General features: G+C 39.9%; 1 protein-coding gene and 1 pseudogene across 1 annotated transcript in view; both read left to right on the forward strand.

Moving 5' to 3' along the window:
* The window catches only part of ITGA8 (integrin subunit alpha 8), a 182,056-nt gene that overhangs the window by 102,389 nt on the left and 53,846 nt on the right, over positions 1-25,821 (forward strand). The window contains exons 20-23 of the mRNA XM_050939513.1: positions 572-719; positions 8,253-8,345; positions 18,594-18,673; positions 23,798-23,878. Coding sequence (XP_050795470.1) covers positions 572-719; positions 8,253-8,345; positions 18,594-18,673; positions 23,798-23,878 — 402 coding nt within the window. The remainder of the gene's footprint in view (positions 1-571; positions 720-8,252; positions 8,346-18,593; positions 18,674-23,797; positions 23,879-25,821) is intronic.
* On the forward strand, positions 2,237-2,356 carry LOC127046103 (uncharacterized; annotated as a pseudogene).

Raw genomic sequence — 25,821 nt, forward strand, 5'->3', positions numbered from 1 at the left:
TTTTTGCCCGCTCTAGTCTTAGTGGATCTCAGGAGACATGCTGTTTTTTGGGGCTGAAATCCTTTCTCATTCCATAGGGGAAAAGAGGCAGAGAGGGAAGCTGAAATAACCCACCATACTTTTCTCTACTCCAAGGAAGTAGTGCAACGGGAACCCTCATGAAGTTTAGTTTTCTACATCAGCTATTCCTGTGTAGATAGGGTGCAATCAGGGCTTTCAAATTCAATACAACTTGCTTTCCATATTCTGTTGTAACTCACTTTGACAGTCCACAGTGACACATGTATTTGCCCTGACCCCTTCCTCGCTTTTCTAGAGTACACACCCTTTTTCACAATCTGCAAATCTGCTGTGGAGTTTCTTCATGGGATTATTTTTGTGTTGTAAATTCTATGTCAAGTAGCTGGGTTGTGCGTTGAACTTGAAGGCAGGTTCTTTAGAAAATTGCTACATTTTTGAGTATAGATGCTAGGAGAGCAAATGGATCATACACGTTGATTAATTGTGCATGTTTATAATCCAATTAATTATGTCTTTTCAAAGTTCGTGATCAGATGTATGGTTTTTATAGAGATAAAGATCAACTAATCATTGGAGAAGAAAATTGTGTCATGCTTATAATAAACCCACAGAATGATGGGGAAGGAGCCTATGAAGCTGAGCTTCATATAAAGATCCCACCTGAAGCAGATTACACAGGTGTTGAACGAAACCACAAGGTAATCATATTGGAGTATTCTGTGTTTAAAGAAAATTGACTGGCACAGAGTTAAAGCACCCTGTGTATTCTAGCTAGGGTTAGATGACAGATTGGTGGCTTTAATCAAAAAAGTAGTACAAATCTTTTAAAAAGCATATTTACATTCAGATCAGTTGTTTTGTTCTAGGCTATGTCTACACTTATGGTGGTGTGTATGGTCCATACACTGCACGGCCCCCCACCCCCACACAACAAGGGTATAAATAGACGGTGAGGCACTGTTAAGCACAGTTGCCAACTTTCATTATGTAAATAAGCACCCCAACTTTCACAATAAGCCAAAAATCAAGCTAATCTCATTTCAAAACAAGGCCAAAACAAGCCAATCCCTCAGAACCCCAACACTCTATGAACTAGATCCCCCCGGCATGCAGTCTGGGACTGTGGTGGGCCTGCTATGCACCCCTGACTCTTCCCCCCTGCTTGCGCCCCCTTGCCCCTGCTTGCCGGGAGTTGATCAAAAAAAAGAAGCTACAAGCCAAACAAGCAACAAGCTACAAACCAAAAACTAGCCAACAAGCAACTCACAAACCAGTTAAGCCAAAAACAAGCCCAATTTCTGTGTTTTTTCCCATGGGTTTGGCATGCCTGTTGCTTAGCCGCGTGGAGTAAAAACATGCCAGAAGCTTAGGGTATGTATCCTTCACGGCTCTTCAAATGCCCAAGCAGTGTCTTCCATGGCTATGCTGCTAAAAACAGTGTAGTGTCCCATGGGCCTCCCAGCACAAGGAAAGGCTCCAGAAGCGGGGAAGCAGTGGGGAAAGGCTCCAGCAGCTCCCCACTGCTGGAGCCTTTCACTGCAACAGGGAGCTGCTGGAGCCTTGCCCCACCACAAGGAAAGTCTCCAGTAGCAGGAAGAGGCTCTGGCAGGGGGGAGGCAGAGGAGAAAGGATCTGGACACAACATGCTTTTCACTGTGGCATGTAGATACATGTATCCTACACGTGGCTGCCAGTATAGACAAGGCTTTGTACATAGGCCAAGAAGCATGAAATCATAGGATATGATAATGTTTAGACAGAGGCTATTTAAAGAAGCTTGTCCAATTGAACTTTACTGTAATTACTTAAGTCCCACCCCAACCATTTGTTTTTTTAAACAGATCTCCCTTATTCCCTGCTGGACAGTAAGATTATATCACCTCATCTGCACATAAATCTCAAACTATCGCACCATCAACTTTTTTTTTTCTGAATATTTGGAATGTGACACACAGAAAGGTCCTGGGAATCAGAGGGGGAGTTAATTTCCTTGCAAGAGACAAATGTTGTTAATTGAGTTGAAAGTAATCTGCAATGTATTTCTTGATTCTTCTTCTGTCAATCTACTTTACTGATGGACTGAAAGTTGCAATAGGATAAACCTAGTTAAAAGAACTGATGAAAAGGAAAGTGAAGATGTTATTGAAGATTATATTGTTAGAAATTAAAAAGAACTCCACCCCTCACGTGCACTTAAAAATAATTTCCTTGACTCCTTGCTTCTCAGTGTATTTTTCTTCTCATCAAAGCGTAGTGTCTGTTCTGATCAGTGTAATCTCTGATATGTCCTTGATGTGAGGACTGTATATTAGCTTGCTCTCTCATAGTAACTCTAGTTTTGTTGTCTGATGTACAGGAAAGAAGCTGTATTTATCATAATCTGGCTGGGTTATTTTACTCTGTTGGTCTCAAGAAATAATAGACCATTCTTCCTGAGATATGTGGCGGGGGGGGGGGGTGAGTGTTGTTCCTAAGCACCCTGAAGTTAACCAGAATCTTTCTGTTTACTTCAGTGGATTTTGGATTGGGTCCTGGAGAGGCAAGAATCTTCTAATTAGAAATGGCAGGGAAAAAATTCCCTCAGAAAAATTTAGATGAAAAATGCCCTTTTTATCAAAATGTTATCAAAATCTTTCAGGTTTTCGTTATAAAAAAAATTAACCCCTAACCCCCCCACCCCAAAATGTTTTGTTTTCAACTACTGTAAAATGAATTTTTTTAGATCAAACATTTTTATTTTCTTTGATTTTTTGGGGGGGGGAGGGAAATAAAATAGATTTCTTGACCAGCTCTGCTTCTGAATGCTGCTACAGACTTAATGAGGCTATCTTAAATTTTCCATACATTTGCACTCCCATGCTCTGTGCACTAGAGCAGACTGATTAACTTTCATTCACATCTCTTGATGTCAGCCCTTATTCAGACAGAGGGATTGCTATTTATGTTCTTTTTAAAAAAAAATAGCAGAACATCAGTCCTAGCGTGTTCATAATTCTTAGGCAGCATTACGTTGTGTATAGCGGATTTAGTTTGTGTAAACTTTCCATATAGTGCTGAAAACTAACCAGTGACTTCTATTGATTCTAGAACTGTAAAAAAAGGTATACTATTCAAAACTCTATTGTTGAGTTTAATACGAATAAAAACCTAGAAAATACAGCCCAAATGTGCAACAAAGACATTCATATTGCACTATTTGCCCATGTTATAAAATATGCATATGGTATTTAATAAGAAATTGAGTGGTGTTCTCTATCTTCAGCTGCTTTTCTGTGCTACCACAGTTGTTCAAAGCTGTTGAAGTCCTGACAAAGATGAATACACAATCTCTGTCATTTAAAAAACCAAATTGAAATGAAAAAATGAATGGATTAAAACATGCATCCTGTAAATCCTAATGTTCCTTTACACCCTTTCCTCTATATTCTCATTGCACTCCATCTCTCTGTCATTATAGAAAGAGGAAGTTTGCCAAGAAGAGAGGTATTTACAACCATTTCTATCATCTTATTGCCAAAATGGCCTTACTTTCAGGTACATTAGGTTCATATGTTTAAAGGCTGATCCAATACAAATGCTGAAAGTATAAAGGGTGCTTACAGTTGATTCTATTCATGAATAGAGTTTAAATATCTTAACATGATGGATAGGCCTCTGGCTTGCCTTGCACGGGGCTAACTTCCAGCATATCTGGCTTTATCAAAACAATTTGCAATGTGACACCCAAGATACACTCAGGTATGGAAACATAAGTCTCTTGGTTTGTAACCATGGGTGAAATCCTGGACCCATTGAAGTTAATAGAGGTTTTACCATTGGTTTCAGCAGGGTCAGGATTTCACCCTGTGTCTCCACAAGTGTTTGTACCACACCTAGCACAATGAAACCTTGGTTCTGATTGGAACTCTGGGCACTGCTGTAATATAAATAATCAGAAGTTCCACAGTAATTTCAGCAAAGTTCTTTAGATTTGTGCTGGCACCTGTTACCATCATGCCATTAGCCCTCTGCACCCAAGATTCCTCAGTGGCACTTCACTATATCAAAAGCAGTGGCCCTCTCCATGTCTGTAATCAGTATTGTCCTATATAACTGTCCTTCCTGTAACAGGGCAGAGACAATATGCTCCTCAAAACCAGTCCCAATTTAACAGCGGGATATAGTTCTGTTTAGAAATTTATCCCTTGTACTTATTTATACACACTTTGGATGCAGCAAAAGAGAAAAGAAGAAAAAGGAAAACATTGCAGAATTTTCGGTTCAGATTCTTCTCTCAGTTACTCCAGCATAAACCTAGAGCAATGGATGTGTGATATTACTCCAATTTGCTCTGTAGTTACTCTGGCTTAACTGAAAGATGTCCCTTGAATGTTACCTGTCTGATATGTCTATAGAAAGATTCTTTTGGCTATTCTATAAACTTTAGCTACTCAAGGAAAATGATAAAGCAATATTACCACCTTACAGGGCCCACAATGGATAAACTGTTCCGACTCCACTGCATAGGATGCACCATTGAGTGTGCTATGTCTGTATTGTTACTGTGTTGTTACCTCAGGCTCTGATTCTCCATCACCTTATACTTTGTGTAGCCAAATCAGAATGGTAGTTCTTTGCACTCGTGTAGATGACTATGAAAGTGCAACCCAGCACAGAATCAGGCCCTCATCCCCCAGCTGCAGATTGATGCTCTTCTTAATTTTTAGGTGTAATAGTCAAAAGATACCATTTGTTTTCTTGATCCGCTGCATATATTGATTCCTGCTTAAGTTGCCAGTTGGTTAATGAAATACAATATGATCAACCCTATTATTAGTAGCAGTAATTTAGATTGTGGTAGCATCTGGGAGCCCCAATCATCGACCCTAACCACATTGTGCTAGGCATTGCAAACAGAACAAAAAGACAGTGCCTGCCTCGAAAAACGTATCACATTGATCTTGGATGGCGCAATAAGCACTTGCCTTTCCACTCTGCAGGAGACTAGAGTCCAAATCCTCATAAAGAGATAAGTGAATGCAAATGAAGTGTTTTCCTAGCCCCTGCTAGGTGTTTGTCCACATGACAAAGACATTACACAGTTTGGCATGGCTCACTGTCTCTGCTCTGGCGGGGAACAGCAGAGGCATTGCAGTCAAAATGAGAGCCTTGGCTGCAATGTATGGAGATGTTCTCACATGGCTTCTCAGACAAATAGCCAGTGCTATTAGCGCTATGCTTTTGTGGGCGGGAGAGTGACACACAACAAAAAAATAAAAAAGCTTTCTTGGCTCACTTGTAAAATCTTGTTATTGAAATGGGTAAAGGGTTGCTAGCTAGATGAGATATGATTTAATTGGAACTAGATTATAAACCTCTTGGCACAGAGATGAGGTCTTCTAATGTTTGAATAGCAACAATCTATCTGCTGGCACTCAGTCAATTGAAAAACATGTCCATCTACACTGTCTGGGAAAACATAACATTATTTGTGAAAGATGGTTAAATAACTTTTTAAAGGGGGCAGGGGGCATTTTTATTCAGTAGTCTGGGTCCATTAACTACCCTGTTACTAATTAGTAGTTCATTACTGAGACAGCCAAGACAGTCCGTTTGTTCCTAGGGCATTTGTAGGCAGCTGGATTAGTTAAAGCATCCAGTCATTTTTCCGTTAGAATGTGCCCTGGGAGTACAAGTGTTAATTGGTGGGGTTTAGCTGCTGTTCAAGACTGCCAAAAAGACCATGTGCTACTATAAAAATATCAATTGCTGCATACGGCCAGTAAAAGAGTTCTGTGGCTGAATCTAAAATGTTGTTCAGTTACATGTGAAACCAATGGAACTGGCAGTGCTGGATGTGTAAATCTCTCTCTTTTTTCTTGTTATCCTCCTTTTGCCACTTCTAATTTTGTTGTTCTACCTCTAACTTTGCTGTAACTACCTCTAAGAGGTGATCTCTGAAAAAAAAAGTATTACTAAAGATAATTTCACATTTTGGGCATCCTATCACAGACTGACACCTTGCCCCATCCCTATATTGCACAAATAAGCTCTGACATTGCCTGTTACATAAATACTGTAACATCAGCCACCTACAGCCTAATTAAGGATCAGGCCACTGATTTTGCAGGACATTTATGTAACATCTTAAACTAAGGGAAGACTTGCAGGGTCTGAGCCTAGTTGTACCTGCTGAGAAATCATGGACAGTACACAGAAGGTTGTAGCCTGAGCTCTAGTCTAAGAGTGGGGGAGGCAGTTGTCAATGAGATGTTCACAGAAGAACAGGCTGACAGAGAGGCACAAGGACAGGCCCTGTGGAGGGGGTCTGATGCAGCTGGGCCTTCCTGGGATGGTAAGCCTTAGAGAGCATAGACATGCATAGAGACCACTATAGTGTTCAACTCCTTTTTCTCTCATGCTTTGCTATCCTATTAAATAACACTTTGTTTGCCTGGTCACTGTATTAACTACTAGTTAGATGGTTTGAGTGATTCATGCAAAACTCGGGGACGTGTCCTTTATCAGATTGTGGATGGTTGAAAATGTAGTAACCAATGACCTTCATTAATCAGTGTGAAGCAAAGGCCAGGATGGTCTGATACTGTATCCTCCTGAGAGTGAACTCTGGGCAAAGCCAGTGAAGACGGGATGGAACATCTTGATACAAATTTAGCTTGACTCATTCTTTTTCTCTTTCGCTGCCAAAGGGATCCATAGGCCCATTCTTCCCCACCCCTCCATTCTCCACACAATGTTGTTTCTAAGGTGGCCATCAAAGAATCAGAGCTGCTATTCCCAATACAAGTACAAAGGTGCACAATATACCAGCCCTTGATTTATGAGGGAAGGGGCTACTGGCAGGGCGTTCTCCCTCGAGGGCCTGTGCCTCTAAAACCCATTCCTTGCCTTTACAAGAGGAATGGTTATTAACCTCCTGGACATGCAGTAAAACTCACCTTTTTTTTCTTCCTACAAAGGGAAGTTGGACATTCCCCAATAGCAATATTAACAGTATCAAGAGATGGTTTCATGGGCAGGGGCTTCACAGTTGCTTCGTTTAGGAAATTTACAACACTTGCCAATCTCCACTAACAATGGACTCAGCACGTCCACACTGTCCTTCACCAGCCAAGAAGGGCATGGCTGAACTTGCAGGCCGTGTCCTGGAGTTCTCTCAGCTCTTTCTTATATAAAGAATGACCTGTCATGTTTTTACCTAATCTGTGGGAACTTTAAAATTAAACAAAATTAGGTAGGAGAGAGCTACAGCAACAATTCCAGATGCATCCTGATTTTTAGAAGATCTATGACTTCTGTTGTTACTTCTGAGTTTATTTCTGTTATTAAAGATGCCAAAGAGGAAAACAGAAGAGATTGATCTTACTTTGTTTTGTTTCTAGTCTGTGTCTTTTAATTTTCACCATCTTACAACTGCTGCTTTCTCTGCACTTTGTATATAGGATTTTATACTTTGTAGATGATATGAGAGGCATAAGCTGCAGGGGAAGTGAAGGGGGAAGCATCAGAACAAACTTTACATTGACTTCTCTAGAGAAAATGTGAACATATCTTTGCTAGAGCAGGGGTTCTCAGACTTTTATACTGGTGACCCCTTTCACATAGCAAGCCTCTGAGTGCGACCCTCCTTATACATTAAAAACACTTTGTTATATATTTAACACCATTATAAATGCTGGATGCAAAGTGGGGTTTGGGATGGAGGCTGACAGCTCGTGACCCACCATGTAATAACCTTGTGACCCCCTGAGGGGTCCTGATCCCCAGTTTGAGAACCCCTGTGCTAGAGGAAGATGAGACCATATCTTCAAAGTTATTCTCAATGCTGAAAAGCACAGGCTAGATGATAGGGTGATCAGATGTCCTGATTTTATAGGGACAGTCCCAATATTTGGGTCTTTTTCTTATAAGGCTCCTATTACTCCCCACTCCCTGTCCTGATTTTTCACACTTGCTGTCTGGTCACCCTACTAGATGATAGGGTACAGGACTGAGAGTTGGGAAGAAATGAAATGGTGTCTCTCTCTCAAAATACTGACTAGTTTCCCATTTGTTTCTTTTTGATGTCAAACTCCCTCCACTGGCTAACAGTAACCAATTAAGTGTCCACGTAGAGATGCACACAGGGGTTTGAAACCAAAAGAAATTTCATAAACAGAAGGCATCATTATCTCAATGGGATACACTTTGCTCTGACCTTTGACCTCCATATTGGTGTTCTTTTGTTACAGGCATTACGTGTATTGAGCTGTGATTACAAGATGGAAAATGAAACTAGAATGGTCGTTTGTGACCTTGGAAATCCCATGGTGGCTGGAACAAATGTAAGAGAAAACCAGACACGTTTGCTGATTTTATCTAATTGAATTTTAAGGAAAGCTAATGGAAATCTACTCAATTAGCAGAATGCATCCCAATAAGCAGCAGCTAAAACAAATTATTTTATCTGGACAGGAAATTGTTGGTGTAATAACATACAGTACTATACTGCTTTAGGACTAATAATCTGATGCTTGAAAACATTCATGATTTTCGGCCTGTTTCTGCCCTCACTTACACCAGTGTAAACTGGGACACATTCCATTAGTGTCGCTGGCATATCACCAGGGTAATGAGATTGGAATCCTTATTCATAGTGATAGATGTGTTCATTTTCTCCTTTCTATGTGATTTCATGTAGTGGGGCGTCTCCCCCACTGCAGCAGAAAAAGGGTTAAAATCAGCCCTGGGAGACCGTTGGGGCTGAGAGCTGCTAAACTGGATTGATTGGGGAAGTGGCTGCAGCTGGGCCACGCCCCAATCAGGCCACAGCTGGCCTGTATAAAAAGGCTGTGAGCCAGCAGTCCAAGAGGAGTCTCTTTCCAGGCTGGGAGAGAGCAGCGTCTGACTGCCTGCAGAAAGGATACGGGGAGGGAAGCAGGGCTGGGGAGGAGCAGGGGAACTCCAGGCTGGCAACTCCCCAGGCTGCAGGGCCTGGTCCAAGGCCCATAGAGGTACTGGGAGGCAGAGGAAGGTAGAAGGTCCAAAAACCCCTTGCCTGTGATGAGTGGCTTTTACACTGCAGTCTGCCCTAGTGAGCGGGGGCTAGATAGTGACTGGCAGTAGCCATGACTGAGGCAAGGTGGGATAGAGGGTTAGGGGTTCCCCTGGGTGGGGAGGCCCTGAGACTGCAGGGGTATTGCTGGGGGAAGCATCCCAAAGACAAGGGCACCGGGTTCTGGGAGGGACATGGGGGCCAGCAGCAGAGGGACACTGGCCTGCAGAGGGCGCTCTGTGCTGGAAAGAGCTAATTCCCAACAACCAGCAAGAGGTGCCGTGGTGGTGAGTCCCTCACCTTTACACTTCAGTAAACAATATTTTATTGTTCTATACTGTAAGTGAAATCCTATTGGGCCCAATTCTGATCTCACTCACACCAGTGTAATTCTTTGGTTGAAACCTATTTACACCAGTGCAAATGAGGTTTGACTCATAATTAGTATCATCACAAACATTTTCTAAGGTAAAGAATTTCTACTTTTTAAAAATAAATGAATACTATATATTCATAAATGCTATATCAATAGTCCTGGCTACAGTCACGTATAGAACTGGCTAACATAATGCAGTGCTCTATTTTAACCATTCTACTTCTGAACAATGTGTTTGCTGTAGTCTAATCTGTTGTTCATACTGCTCTACAAGAAATGCTTTCTTTCTGGCATCACAGAAAATTATAATCCACATTTGTCCCCTAATCTCTCTATTTTGGGTTTCTCCGGAGCCGAAACAGAGAATTTGTCAACTGGCAGGTTGTGCTGCATTTTTTATGAACAAGTGTTTGTGAGAGAAGGTTGAGACAAACAAGTTAACTGCAGCATAAGTCACCATGGCACTTTTTGGCAAGTATTCTGGCTACAGTGATTAAAGATGGGCTGAAGAGGTGGTGTTTGGACCTGGATTAGTTTGGGTATCTTTGTGGCTTGGGAGCAAACATGCTGCTCATTCCATAGGGGGGATCCTCTCCTTCTGTCTCTTGACAAAACAGTTCAGGAAAAACTCCAGCAGCAGAACCTGACACAGTTTCCCCCCACAAGAATCCTCTCCCATTGATTACATAACTATAAAAAGTTTGGGTTTAATTACATTTTTTTATATTTAGTTAAATGAATAGTATTACCCCTTTGAATTATGGTTATATGAGTATCCCCATACAATCGTAATTCAAAGGGGTAATGCCATGACCATTTAACTAAGTATCAAAAATGTGATTAAATCCAAGCTTTTTTAGTTACATAACAAGCCGTGCTAGTAAAACTGAGCAAGACAACTCCTCTGTGAATGATTTGTAAACCTATAAAACAATAGCTTTTAATTGGAAATTAGCATCGCTCACATTTTAAATTGGTAGGAGCTTAGCTGGAGACCCTAATATTAGTGCAGTAGCTTTACAAGGTACTTCATAATCTGACATGTGTCTGACCAAGTGGGTATTCACCCACGAAAGCTTATGCTCCCATACATCTGTTAGCCTTTAAGGTGCCACAGGACTTATTGTTGCTTTTTACAGATCCAGACTAACACAGCTACCTCTCTGATACTTCCTTATCTAAGATACCCAATATACTGGTTAGCAACAACTAGCAAAAATTGGTATTTATCTCCTTAAACTTTCTCTAGATGGGAATTTTCTAGGTTGCTGTCTTGACACAGTTATTACTGATGATATCAAGCCAATGTTTCTTCATGCATTGTTTTTATAGTAGATCCCACTCTGTTAGCTCTGTTACCTGATTTTCAAATATTCCAGATGGGCCTGTCCCTGCTCTGAGAAATTCACAGTTTAAGTGCTAACAAATAAAGAGGCTAGAGGAAGAACTGTCATAGGCTGATCTGGGTTTGGGACTCAGCTACACTTTTGCCAGGCTTAGGTCACCGTTCCAAGTAAAGCAAATGAGTCCATAGGTTTTGTGATGGAAACATCTGGTTAGAAGCTAGGCCTGCTGGAGAAGATAACTGCAACCCAAAGTTAATCAGAGAGAGGTGGGAAGGGATGTTTCTTAGAAGGCAGCTGGCAACTCACTAGAGTGCCCAGGCAGAAGGTCTCGAAGAGAAATCTGCAAGGACCCTGTTGAGGGCTGAGCCTTAGCTGAGGGACATGCAGGGAGCAGGAGCTTGCAGAGTGAGAAGCTCTAGCTATGTAAGGGTTGACAGGACTTGAACTCAGGCCTGCAGGGCTACCAGGCAATTATCATCCCCACACTGCTAACCAGTGGCAGCTGTAACCTGCACACTCTCAGTGACCCACAATCTGCAGAGGTTCAATGCCACAGGAAGTTCTGCCCTGAGTGACCTGACTGACAGTGGCCTTAGTGATCCCTGATTGGCTCCTTGTCCCTATATCAACCCACAAGATGTACCAGGAAGTGTTCAGGCAACAGTTGCATCTCCAACTAGCTGCTATAGTAGCAACTGTCCAGCTTCCCTGTTCCTGAATTCCCATTATTGACCTTGACTCTGACATGGATTCTGACTCCTGACTGACCTCTGGAATCCCAACACGAACCCCAATACCTGGTATTGACCCTTGACCTGATTCCTGACTCTGCCTCCAGCTCTCACCCTCAGCTTGACTTTTGACTCTGATGCTGGCTCTGACGCCTGGTTTCCTGGAACCCCAAGCTTCTGCCACTATTCCTGCCTACCATCACCCAGTATCCTGGCAGGCAACGAGGACTGCAAAGGACTGTGAGCCTGGAAGGGAGAGCTATATGGATCCTGAAGCCCATTTAGCTGAATGGATTAACTGAGCCTGGAAAAGAGGGCTAGAAGGTTTAGGTGTCAAGCTTATTAACATAAAACTCAAAAAAGGGAGAATTACTGAGGAAACTTAGTATGAAGTTTTCTTAATGAGGTGAGTGGAAGGTAAACAGAGGCAGTAGATGAGCCTGAAAGCAGGCTTGGTAACCAGTCTCGCAAGAATAGGCAACTTACATATGCATCAACTGTAAGCAGTATGGCAAAGAGGGGAGGGAATTAAATGAGAACAGGGTAGGCATTGCAGATGTGCTCAGGACAGTCATACCATATGTAGGGGGCTGTATAGGAGATGCAGGATGAACATAAAAGGGCACCAACAATATATCAAATAAAGGGCAAATCCTGTCAGTAATGTGCATGTTCCCTGCCAATGGGCTGGGACGTTCCCTGAAATAACTTGAGAAGATCTGGGTATGAGAGTGGAGGCAGGTATGGAATTGTCCAATCAGGCTGTGGAATATCAGCAGAGCCACTGTGTTGCTATTGCTGCCCTCCACCCCACTCTGCTGTGTATCCAAAGGCCTCCTTCCTGCCTGGCCCCTACATCAGGCTTACTCCAAATTCTACCAGCACTAGGGTTCTGGGAGACTCTGGGTTTTCTGTAGCCTTCCCACTTGTCCCTATGCAGTGTAACCACACCAGTTCCACTGCATGCAGGGCCTTCTACAGCCTTTTCTTGGTCCCACATGATCTGACCCTAAAGCAGGAGTGTTCTGATCAGTCATCTCATAGTTTGTCATTCTTACATCATAGTTGATCACTTCCCTGTTTTCCTGCAGGATGAGGTCTAAAGCTGAAATTAATGTAACATTACCAAATATTCTTAAACAAAATATTTCATTAGACTAGATAAACCTTGCAGTCCTGTCTATGATTCCATGATTAAGGTGGGGTGGAAATTGTAAATAGAAAACTTCATTTAAAACATAAGAACATTACAGTTTATACATAGGGCTTCTTTTGGGGGAGGTATTTCGTTTTTTAGTGTTTATTTATAGCAATTTTTGAGTTTCATGTTTATGTCCAAAAACCAGGGTGCTTCGAGACTTTCTTTTTGTATATACTGTAATGAGTAATGCACATATATACATTACATTACCCATTACAATATGTACAACTGTAATCTCTTTGAAATGTTCCCTACTGTGCACCAGAAGGGTCTGCACAGGCCAGCTGATGCGCAACATATTTAGGCATGTTAGAAATCATACTCCATAATCTGCATTAGTGTTCTTTGTAGACAAACCTTTAGGTGCATGTAAGATTTATGGTGTTTTTCAATTTATTTATTGTACTGGGGGTGTTTCATCATTATTGATTGATTTTTTAAAAAACCCTAAAATCAGAAGCCCTATTTATAAGAAAAGAACCAAGCATTTGAAAGTCAAGGTATACGAAGACGGTAATTTTAAAAAATCCAAACCTCAACTAGTCTGGAAATACCACATAAGCTTTGAATACTAACTTCAACTTTGGAATTAGTTCTCATGGGGGCCTAGTAAAGGCCAAAGGACTGGAGTTCCTGTACCAGACAGTTTCTAAGCTGTGTGATGGCAAACCAAGTTAGCACATTTCCAACAGTGAAATACCAGTCATTTCTTCAAATCACATAACTCTTAAACAGCTGCTCTGATCCACCTCCAACTTTGTAAAACACTTATGCTCTGGCAAGAGATCACTCAGAAAGGGTTTAAAATATTCAGTCAGAAAGGGATTTTTTGTGGATGTGGGGGTCAGATCATAATCAAACATTCTTAAACCCTTAACAACAGAGACACAACAGTGCCTCTTCAATAGCTGGAGCCCCTACAATTCTGCAGCAATTGAAGACCAACTTGTTTGGAAAGGCTAGCACATTTGTGTGGCAGGGTTTAGTGACATACCCTGTGGAATACTACTACTGCAGTAAAACTTGGAACAGTCTGCAGTGTCACATCTTCAGAATATGTTCTTAGGAGCAGGATTACAGGGTCTCTGGCTTTTGGCAAATCAAGGATTTTGAAATAATTTACTATTCATGAAAGGTACTTAACCTGTTCAAAACATTAAAAAACAGGAAAACCCACAAAGTTGACTATAACTTCATGCTGTCATTCCACAGTATACCTGCACTAAAGCACAGGACAAGAGGCAGAAATTGAGTCTAAATATTTTTAACTGAATGACTTGTCTAGTACGCTGAAAGGTATCAGATTGAGAGTGTTAAAGACTGAAGTCCTTCCCAAGTCATTACCATTTCTGATGGCTGTTCCATGGCCTCAATAAAATTTATCCTACATACTAATGGGAGGTATCTGCCAATAATATTGGAGTTTTTAATGAGGTAATCTCAGCAAGAGAGATCAAAGACTGAGTAGAGATTGGAAATGAATAGCGATAAGGTACATTTAACGTGGGAAAGTGCTTTATCGTTCCCTATCTGACTGCCCAGCAACAATGAATCTATCAAAGCCATTCGCTGGAGAAGAAGTGAACAAGGCTATAACACTCACTGAACTTGGAAAGGCTGCAGGCCCAGACAGCATCTTCCCAGAATTTCTGAAAAACGTGTCAACATGGCCATGACCGGCAGACGCAGTTCTTTCCCAACATGCATGCCGTTGGCCAAACACCCAAGATATGGAAACAGGCAAAGGTCATTGCCATCCTGAGACCAAGGAACACAGCCACACTCTGAAAAAACTCCAGCTGATATCACTATGTGTAACCTACAAGCTCTTGGAAAGGATGTTACTCCAGACAGTTATACTACACCCCTAAAGAGGATTTAGGCCAGGACAAAGCACCTGTGATCAGGTAATAAGACAGAAAATATCATATTGCCTCCATATAAATCTATGGTATGCCCATATCTTGAATACTGCATGCAGATCTGGCTACCCCATCTCAAAAATATATATTGGAATTGAAAAAGGTACAGAAAAGGGCAACAAAAATGTTTAGGGGTATGGAACAGCTTCTATGTGAGGAGAGATTAATAAGACTGGGAACTTTCAGCTTGGAAAAAAGACAACTAAGGGCGAGATGTGATAGAGGTCTATAAAATCATGACTAGAGTAGAGAAAGTAAATAAGGAAGTGTTATTTACTCCTTCTCATAGCACAAGAACTAGGGGGCACCAAATTAAATTAATAGACAGCCGATTTAAAACAAACAAAAGGAAGTATTTCTTCACACAATGCGCAGTCAACATGTAGAACTCTTTGTCAGAGGATGCTGTGAAGGCCAAGACTATAACAATTCATGGAGGATGGGTCCATCAATGGCTATTAGCCAGAATGGGCAGGGATGCAAAACCATACTCTGAAGTGTCCTTAGCCTTTGTTTGCCAGAAGCTGGGAATGGGCAGTAGGGGATGGATCACTTGATGATTTCCTGTTCTGTTCATTCCCACTGAAGAACCTGGCATTGGCCCCTGTTGGAAGATAGGACACTGGACTAAATTGGACCATTGTTCTGACCCAGTATCGTGGTTCTTATGTTTCTATGTCCCACCTGAGCAGCCACCATGCAAAGATGTGTTTGAATGTCACCTTCTGTGGCACCAAATTCAATTACAAGTATTTCCCAAAATATTTCAGGGTGGTTCTGGATCAAAGCCTCACATACCACCAACATCTGATGAAGAGTGCTGCCAAGATAAATGCTAGGAACAATATAGTCCACAAACTAGTTGTGTCTAGTTGGGGAGCAGATCCTCACACCTTGCATACAGCCATCTTGGCCCTTGTTTTCTCAACAGCTGAATACTGCACGCCAGTATGGGCCGGTAGCATAAATATGAAACTTGTCAATGTGTAATTGAACTATGAGAATAGGGGTGTGGAATTCAACTCCGACAGTCTAACTTCCTGTTCTCATGCATATCTTAACACCATCCCTCCAAAAGGGAAGCACCAACAATATGAGCATGTGATAGTGACCCAGACTTTGGCACCTGTGAAAATCTCCAACCCCCACCCCCACCCCATTTGACATCCCACCATAAGTCCAGGAACACCTTGGCAGACAAAGCTCTCAAAACCTCAGGACTATCACCGAAAGATAATGAGATCTGAGAAAATAGCAGGGTCAAGTATCAAGACCTGCTCATGGATCCTACAGACCAACCACCTGGCTTCACCATAGCACATAAGATATGGATCACAGTGAACCACATCAGAACCACACACCTGCATTACCTACCACACAAATCGAAAATGACGGATGATTCAATATATGAATGTGGAGAAGACATCCAAACCATCGAACACCTAGTGAACAACTGCCCTCTAAAATACTTCTCTGGAAGGACGGCCTTGATTCGTTACCAGAAGCCGTATCGTTAAAGACAAACTTGGATGTCAACCTTTGATGTTGCTTTTGAAGTTGCCACGCAAAAGAAGATGATGTGCTAGTGTAGGGAAGTTTGCCTGTTTTGTTAGTATACAGAGATATCAGTCGCCACGGTTGCCAATGTTGTACCTTTTATATGCACTAAAATACACTTTTCAAAAATAAGATTAATATGGGTTGTATGCAGGTAGCAAGTGAGGAGCAGTCATATGTCTCCTAGCATAATCCTGGGTGCCATAATGATAATAGAATGGAGCCTTAAGAGATACCATAGGGAATGTGATCTGGTTCATGGTAATATAATCCTGACAAAACTAAAACTTCATTTGGAAAATGAAAAAAGTGTTAATATTGTGCCAGAAAAGATAAACTTGCTGCTAGAGATCCAGCAACATATTGGCCACTCCAGTGGCCTCTGGAGATTCACCAGTGGCATATCTGAGCACCTTTGCTCCATTATTGTTAGTAGAGTCAACTACTCTCAGCCACAGAAAAGACATATGATCACGCAAAGGCAACATCTGCAGCTCATTAGTATTTTATGGTAGGAGTGCTATTTCAGTATTAAATAAGGGATTAAGCCCAGGCTGATAGAGGTCTAATAGATCATCAAAACTGCAGTGCATGTCTGCTCTATTAGATCAGAGGGAAACTGTACTTCTGCTTCACTGGATCTCTCTTACTTTAACACTAATAAAAATTCACCGTACACTGGCCGTTAGATACAGTGGAACAAATCCTGAATTTCTTACATTGCTTTTTTACTTCACTCAGTGAAACATAGGTGCAGGAACTAGGGGTGCTGCAGCACACCCAGCTTTTGTGCAAGGTCCCGGCTGCAGGCCCCGCATGCAGGGTCCTGGCACTGCTGGTTCCATGTCTGCGGCTCTGCTCCCAGCCCCGTGCCCAGGGTCCCGGCCACAGGACCTGTGCCTGCGGTTCTGTTCTCAGCCCTGTGCCCAAGGTCCCGACTGCAGGACCTGTGCCTGGGGCTCTGCTCCTGCCCCCAGCTGTGCTTCCAGACTCGGCCCCCCTTACTCTTGTCTGTGTCCTCCCCCTTCCCAGAGGTACAGTTCGGTCCTGGCTGCAGCTCTGGGGAGAGGGGGACTTAGACAGGGTTTAGGAGCAGGTGTGAGGTAAAAAGTTTGGGAATCACTGGCTTTCAGCCCGCCTACTGTAAAGAGTGTTCCAGCACCACTGCAGTGAAAGCTTTTGCTTCATTAAATTTAAATAATACTTCAAATGTATCTGCAACACACATACATTTTTGATACTGCCACCACCACCATCATCATCAGAATGTAGCCTTAATGACAAATTAAGTCCCTTCCATGCCTTCAAGCACCTATTCAGCATCAGCTTACTTCAGTAGTGGTTTCTGTTCATCTTAGACGCTACAGACAATGACAAGGATTATCGGTGATTATGCTGTTTAAATGATTGAAAGACAAAGACCTGAACTTGCAGCATGCTTTTATTCTAACAATATTGCCTTCCACATAGCACAAAATGAATAACTGAAGGAAAAGATTGAAACATTTCACCCTAAAAATAGTCCTCTAGATGGATTTAAACTCACCAATCCACCATTATGTTCTTCAAGTGAAGAAAGAGAGGGAAAAATTAATGGAAGACTTAAAGTATCAACATTGGCATTACTCCAAGATGGTTGGTAAAACAAGAGAAATGACCAAATAGCGACTAGAAGCATGAATGCAGGATGAAATGCATTCCTCTTGAACGCTGTTGATTCTAGGTCTGAAAAGAAAACTGTAGATTATTGTGTTTGTATTGGTGAAGATACCACACAAGCAAGCAGAGAAAAGTAGAACAAAGAAGTCTCCTCCACTTGTTCAAACAAGAAAATAAAATGAAAAAAAGAGAATGAGAAGTTCAAACTTTGGTTGAAAATGAAGGATTGATGGCCCAGTTTCCCAATAACACCTGATGGAATTCTCAAGAAGAATTTGTTTTTGCATATGCATGTATTGCCATGAAACCAACATTTTCAGGGAGCACAAAGAGGGTTCTGATCAAACAGTATGTGTATGATGCAAGGCAATAAATGTAATTTGAGGAGGATTCAGAGGGCCTTTACACGCTGAACCCTGCTGGCACAGTCTCAGTTCCAAATGAAAAGCTTTTCAAGTAGTCCTGCTTCTATATTTTTTTAATTGACTAGGTTTTAGATTAATAGTTATTAATGCACAATTGCACACTGCTGTAAAAATCTAAAAATCATAACTTTAAAGAATGCTGGTTTTCCCATGATGAATCATGTCTTTAAAACTGCCATTTTTAATAACTGACTCTTTCATTTGTTTTGGGGTGGGAGTGCACACTTTAATGAATGTCTTGATTAGGTTCGCTACAAAAAAAATAAGACATTTAAGCCACCCTTTCAAAATGTTACTCACAAAATGTTTGTTTTTTCCTAGTTCTCCACTGGCATCCGATTTTCCGTTCAGCATTTTGAAAATGCCGATTTCAGCATCAAATTTGAACTGCAAGTAAAAAGGTTAGATATTTTACCAAGTACACGATGATTTAAACTGTAAATATATATCCATATTTCAAAACTAATGCTAAGAAGATTCATTGTAACTCTACAATGGAAGTAATTATTCTATGGCCTTTCCTTTTGCAGATGTTTTCTAGAGGAATCTAAAACTGGTACAGACCACTCTGTTGGCTTTTAGCTAAATCAGCTACAGGAATATGTTGAGGGTTTTTCATTTGTCAAAATTCATTTCTTCTGGTTGTGGTCAGTGGTTCCATGGGTGCCAACTTTATGGAATTTAAACTTGATATTCCTCTTCAGAATTGCTTGAAACACATAATTAGGCACAGCAGAAATCAATTTTATATATTTTATCCAATCAAAATGTGTAGATATAACATTTTGATTGCATAATATTGAAGTTTATTTGTAAGTATTTCTTCCAATTTGTTTATATTTTAAAATTTTCACAGTTGTGAGAAATTATGGGGACATCAGACTGTGGGAGCAGTCGACAATAATTATTTAATGACAGTAGATTATGAAATTCTAAAAGTTGAAGCTTTATAACCATTAAAACACAATTGCATATTTTGACATGTGATCTTGACAAAGTAAATGTTTTTAAATCAAACTCTAATGAGTTCTCAAGCAACATTTTCATTGCCAAACAACATTTTGATTACTATTGATGGAAATATTTCTTCATCGGTTTGTGTTTGTGCTGAATGATAAAATCTGATCCTTTCAAGCTTCAGAAAGACATCCTAATGGGGAAGAAAAAAATAAAAAAAGACTGGCTTACCCTTATTCCTGTCTAAGAAAATAGACCGTCCACAATTGGAGGTGGTCTGATTTTTTTCCAATAAAATGTTTTAATGTAAAAAAGGCCTTTTTCCAATAAAATTATTATGAAAAAACTTTACTTTTCTAAATTTTCATTTTTCATTAAATTTATTGTTGATATTATTATTTTTTGTAATTGAAATTATAAAAATAATCGTTTACAGAAAATTGGAAAATAAAAATCTTGATAACTAGAGCTAGTCAGAAATGTTGACAGTTTTCCATCAAAAGCAAAACATTTTTCAGAAACATGTAAATCTTGATTAAATTTAAGGGGAAAAGTCAAAATTATTCAATTTCAGCTTTCTCACTTCACTTCTCACTATCATTCTGATAAAGTAAAATATCTAGCTTAGACTAGCATTTTGATTTATTTAGGTTAGACTTACATTCATTTTTTAAATATTATATGTTTTTAATATAAAATTCAAAACAAAATGATTCAGTGCTCTCAAATAAAACAAAAGTCATAATTTTTGATTTGCAGAAAATTTTGAGATTTCAGATTTTTGTTCCAATTTGGAATAAGAATTTTTTAGAACTTTGGAATTTCCCATGTAACAGAAATTCCAGTCTCCGGCCAGCTCTCTCAATAACCATTTTGATAAGAGTTATGAGAAGTTACAATTTTTAAAAATTGGAAAAAAGGAAAACAGGCTCTAACTTGAACCATATGAAATGGGGGGGGCGGGGAAGGAGAGAGAAGGCAGAGTTTTTCTACTAGCTGTAGCCACAGTGTGACTGAACCGCTAATAACAGATGTCCCTCTGCTGGGCAGTGCTTCAGGCCACAACATGCCATCACATCCTTCCCTGCCCCCCAATATGGAAATAGAGTTGATTAGGAACAGTGGCAAAAGCACATACACTACAATTTTTCAAAGGCTGGCAGATCTACTGCATCTGTAATCATCAAATCAGCAGCCAGAGTTCTCCCTGAGTATCTCCTTGTCCTACCCTTGTTGACTTAATTGCCAGACTCTGGCCTTTAATGAGTGTCTTGATTATGTACACTACAATAAATAATGGAGATATTTAAATGTTTAAATCATCATTTCAAAATGTTCCTCACAGCAGGAAGGACACACAGATAAACACCTAAACAGGGAAAAGGCAGAAAGACACATGCAGGGCTTACTTTTCTCCAGAGAACACAGAGGGGTGTTTCATGCTCCAGCCCTCCCTCAGTGGTCCTTCCTGGGAACAAGGACAGTTTTAACTTGAGGGTGATGCTTCCTGGTTGCCCCACTGATAGAGAATGCCCAGGAAGTGTGCTAGATCAGTGCATCACCTGACAGCCTTGGTCATAGTCCTATTCATTCAGCACCTCATGCAATTAGTTGTACTAGTTGGCTGTAAGCTGCCTAGCAGAGGAGGCATCATGGGCATATGCCCCATGATAACATTCATCCCTTCCACCCATCAGACTTGGCTTTGCTAGGGCACTGAACTTTGCATTATGCTGGCCGAGACCAGGGTAGAACCCAGGTGTGAATCACACTCGGGGAAGGGGGCAAAGGAAAAAAAAAGATGCATGCCATGTACATACAGTGAAAGATACTCGGGAATTTGTATAATCATTTGGTATATGAGCCAAATGGAAATTTAGTTTCAGTATATGTGTCAGTCAGTGATGGCTATATTTAAATTTAAAAATAAGATGCCTACCCATGACTCACGGAATCCTAACATCAGTGAAAAACATGGGTTCTCATATGAGGTGGGGGGTTCTGACCACTCTCCTCCTTCATATGGCTAGATAGAGGTTCTGATGCTTAAAATCTGAAAACCTCTACTCCAAGCCAATCTGAATTCTTAGGGAATCCAGACTGCTTATATTCCATTAACGGACATGATGCATTCAGTTACAGGAGAAGAAACAGTTTAGAAATATTAGGTAGGAAAGTTCTGTTTCCAAACATTTGGATTAAAATGCTGCACAGCTCCCCCCATTCTGTCTAAAAAAAAATCATTATTTTATCCTCTTGCTGTAGCGTAAATGCAGAGCAGTCAAGTTTATGTGTGTTCTAAATTTTAAGTAGTATTTCTACATCCTTAACGAAAGGATAAAACAATTATAAAAAAAACAAAGAAACAGGAAACCACAGTGAAGCAAAAGTAAATGACCTAACAGGAAAAGAAGAGTAAGCGTAAAACTTGTTTGGCTTGGATATGTGTCTCAGTATGAGTAGTTTTTCCATAGGAAATCAATAATTAATTTGCTCCAAAATAATATGCAAAAAATAAATATTTCAACATGCCAAACGTGTAATGGTAATTCACTGAGAGCAACAAGGGAAGCTTTGCTTATGGGAAGAGGCCAGGGAACTAGTATTGTCTGTCAAATGTAGTTCCTTTTTTAATACGAATTTTGTTAGGCACAAATAATTTCCTTAGATATCTGTACAGAGAGGTGTGCAGTGCATATCGGTACATAGACTTCTTTATTTAAAATACTTGCATAATGAGAAAATATCATGAACCTCAAAGAAAACATACAAGTGCCCCAAATATTTGACCATAATATGATTCTGCGTAGTCTGAGCATATGAACTCTATGGAAATTAGAGGAAATGGAGTGCATTTTATCCTAACAAATTAATGTTATAATCGCCTTTGTATTGACAAATAAATTAAAATTTAACTTTAACTGCAGTCCCCAAGCTGCTTTCCGTGGCTGCAAGGAAGTGACAGTGCAGGACTAAATCAAACCCTAAATGGATATTTTGAAAAGGGAATGCACCAGTTTACAAACAAATTAAAGTTGCCTCTAATTTAGCAATTGGGACCCAGAAGCCCTGAATCAAAACAGAATTACCCTAATACTTCTCAGTAGTTAGTAATGAGAATTCTGGCCTGTTCAAAATGTTTCCATTTAACTGATGCTACCAGATGCGATAATGGTAAACTATGACAGCAAAAGAGGCTCAAACTCTGTTGGAAAGGGGCCCTCTAGGCTTGCTTGGAAATGCTCAAAACCTCACTAACATTAGTCTCATGGTGAAAATGAGTTTGAAATCTCTAAATATTTATATTGCATATGATCTTGATCCCACAAATCCTTCCTCACATGGATAGTCCCCTAATCTTATGATCAGTCATAGTGAAGTGAAAAGGACTCCATGCACTAGGGAGGATTTGTCAGATGATAAGGCCTACATATTTGTTTATAGAAAAGTGAGATAATCACGCCTTATTTTTGGGGATTCATTTTTATTGCTGGGTGAGATCTGGAATAGAAAAACTGAGGAAAAATATAGTTCATTTCAATGATAGTTTTTCCCTGAGGGATTTTTTGTTTAATCTTATTGTTCTTCACACTCACAAGTTTGGAGAGTCTTAAAAGCCAAACAGTAACAGAGGACAGCTTGTTAGTTAGCCTTGCCATGTTTTCATGCACAAAATTGTTCTTGATTTTACTGAGATTCCCTTGCACAGACAGATGCAAAATCAGACCAGATAGTTTACATGGTCTTATAACCAAGCTAAACAAATTCTCTAAGTAATTATTCTTTTGTGTCATAACCAGATCACAAGATTTTCTAAAAGAAGCGTGATTTCATTGCATTATTAAAACATGATGAGATCAATTATTATAGTAGAACCCCTATTTTATTAACTAATTGGGGACTGAGGAGTTCATATGGTTGAAAATTTCATAAAATTGAATGTCTCATAATTACAATAGGTGTAGTTCATAAGATAATATATTAATCATTCAGTGACAGTGTACATAACAAACGGTAATAAAAAAATAAAGCATGTCTGATTTTTCTTTGAAAGAATTCCATCTTTTCTTTACCACCAAATCTCTCAATATGTTCAAACCTGTCCATCTGCTTGGATGTTGGCTAAAGGATTGAAGTCATGTTCAGTTGCAGAAAGATGACTTGGGCGGCAGAAAAATGATTCACATAAGTGGTTGTTCATAAGACAGTTCATAAAATTGGGTTTCCACTGTATACAGTAGGAAATGAAATAAGAATGGCATAACACTTAACAGAAACAAATTAATTTTTGTTCTTTGAAATACACCTCATATATGTATATATAATAAGACATACAATACATTGATATATTTATATTCATGTGTATGCATGCTTGCATGTAATATGATTATTAATTTTTGTAGGTTCTAAAGTCAGTGATATAACATTTCCAATACTACCTTTTCTAATTAGTTGATGGTGGACACTGGCATTAAACTGAATTCTAAAGCGTCAACATGAGTATTAAATGATTGCTTTTCTAATTTTATACTTGAAACCTAACTAACCTGTGTGCAAATCTATTCTAGTTCTAATAAGGTTAATCCCACCAGCAACTTGGTTAACCTTCAAATCAACATCAGTGCTGTGGCTCAAGTGCAGATCATAGGGTAAGCACTTCAGTATTTCAATTCATACTTGCAACCAATGCACACCTTTAAAATGAATCTTTATATGACTGTATATTATTTATAGCCCGATCTTGCAAGCTCTTTCAAGTGCAGAACTCTCACTGATTTCAGTGGATTATCACACACAGAAGCTTTGCAGGATGGGAGCTTTAGGTCCTGTCATTTGAAGTATATTCTGTTGTGTGTGCACATAAAAACTACAGGTTCAATTATGGAGTCTGGAATTATCATAATAAATGACAACAAGAAATTTGGAAGGGGTATTAAACCTTTTGTTACAGGACATAAACTATCAGGATGAAACCTAAATGAGGGGGCAGGGGAGATTATCAAACGTCTGCCTGCTGCAGGGTTCTTACATCTGAACCAGATGTGGGATAGTAGGCTAGATGGGGCCTTTGGTGTGATCCAGACTGGTAATTACTACAGTTTTATATCCTGACATATATTTGGAAACTGAAAAAGGCAAGAAGCAAAAGGCACTTGTGATAAATATTCAAAACACATAGTTAATCTAGAGAGCTTTCCACTTTGGTCCTGAACAGTGTTATTGATTTTGTATGGACAACATTAATTATTGCTTGGACAGTTGTATGCTGTTGCTGATATCTAAACTAGACCCAATACATAAAATGCAAGTACTCTATTACGGTTTGTGTCTAGCACACAAAAGCGTCCCAGGCACCTCACAGATCATAGAGAAGACATGGTCTCTGGTCCAAAGAACAAAAATTTAAGATCTGTCTCAGAGTTTTCTGTAGCCCTTTACCATAGTATCTCTGTGACCAATATATACTGGGATTAAAATTATATAAATCACATTATGAATATGTATTATTGATACCACATATATTAATATGCATTAAGCACACAATATCAATGTGACACATATTATGTCTAGTACTTATATTGCCTGAATTGGCCTTTGTCTTGTATAATTCTGAGAGAGAAAAGGCAAGTGAGGTAATATCTTTAATCGGACGAACTTGTGTTGGTGGAAGGCACTGCAAACAGCTATGGTTTTATAATTCTGTTCACTTATGCTAAGTATCCCATAAGACTTTGCTAAACCGAAGTAATCTTTGGCATTAGAAAATAAGAAACTTGTGTAAGGCAAAATACGTTAACATTTTACCCTGGAACAAGCTGAGGAGGTACCTTCACACACATGCTAGTTTCCAAAACAAAGATGAGGAAAGGTACAGAACAACAATTTATGGAACAAAGATGAACTGATGGATTGGATTTTAGTAACATGTAAAAAGTCTTATAACTTGTAAAATCATCCTGTAAATACTCCTAGCTGAAATGTGTTTCTTTGGGAGCAAACATTCTGGGTAAGGTGAATTTAACAACACTGCATGAGACTGCTTCCCAAAAACTAGTATCGTATTGAACTTTTCTTCCTGTACTACTATTGAATTGTAGCAATAAACCTGACTGACATTGGTTATTTAGTCTCCTGAATGTATTTCATACTTAACCAAAGTGTGGTTAAGCAATTGACTATGCAATTTATCAACAGTCTAAGTGCTTCCCAGCTAACTGCATAAAGAAGCCTAAAAGAAAGGGGTAATTGAAAGGAACATGAGGTGCAAACCAAAGAACATGTGGTCTTCTGTTAAAGGTTACATTTTTTTGTAAAGCAGTGTTAAAGTGAGTTTACCTCATTTTCTGTGATAGTCAGAGGTAGTAGAGAGGAAGGAAGTTGGAGAGAAAGAGGCGATATTTTCGGCAAGCTGGTGTTATGGGAGAGGGTTTATAGAGACTGAAACAAAAGATGATTGAGAAGACTACATAGATGGAGGAGAAAGTGGAGATTGAGGATGCAGTAAGGAGAAGAAAGCAAAGTGCACTCTGTGAGAGAGAGAGAGAGAGAGAGGTGGGGGTTGTCAAGAGTAGGTGATGACTTCAAGGAACAG

Source organism: Gopherus flavomarginatus, chromosome 2, assembly GCF_025201925.1.
Source record: "Gopherus flavomarginatus isolate rGopFla2 chromosome 2, rGopFla2.mat.asm, whole genome shotgun sequence".
NCBI lineage: Eukaryota > Metazoa > Chordata > Testudines > Testudinidae > Gopherus > Gopherus flavomarginatus.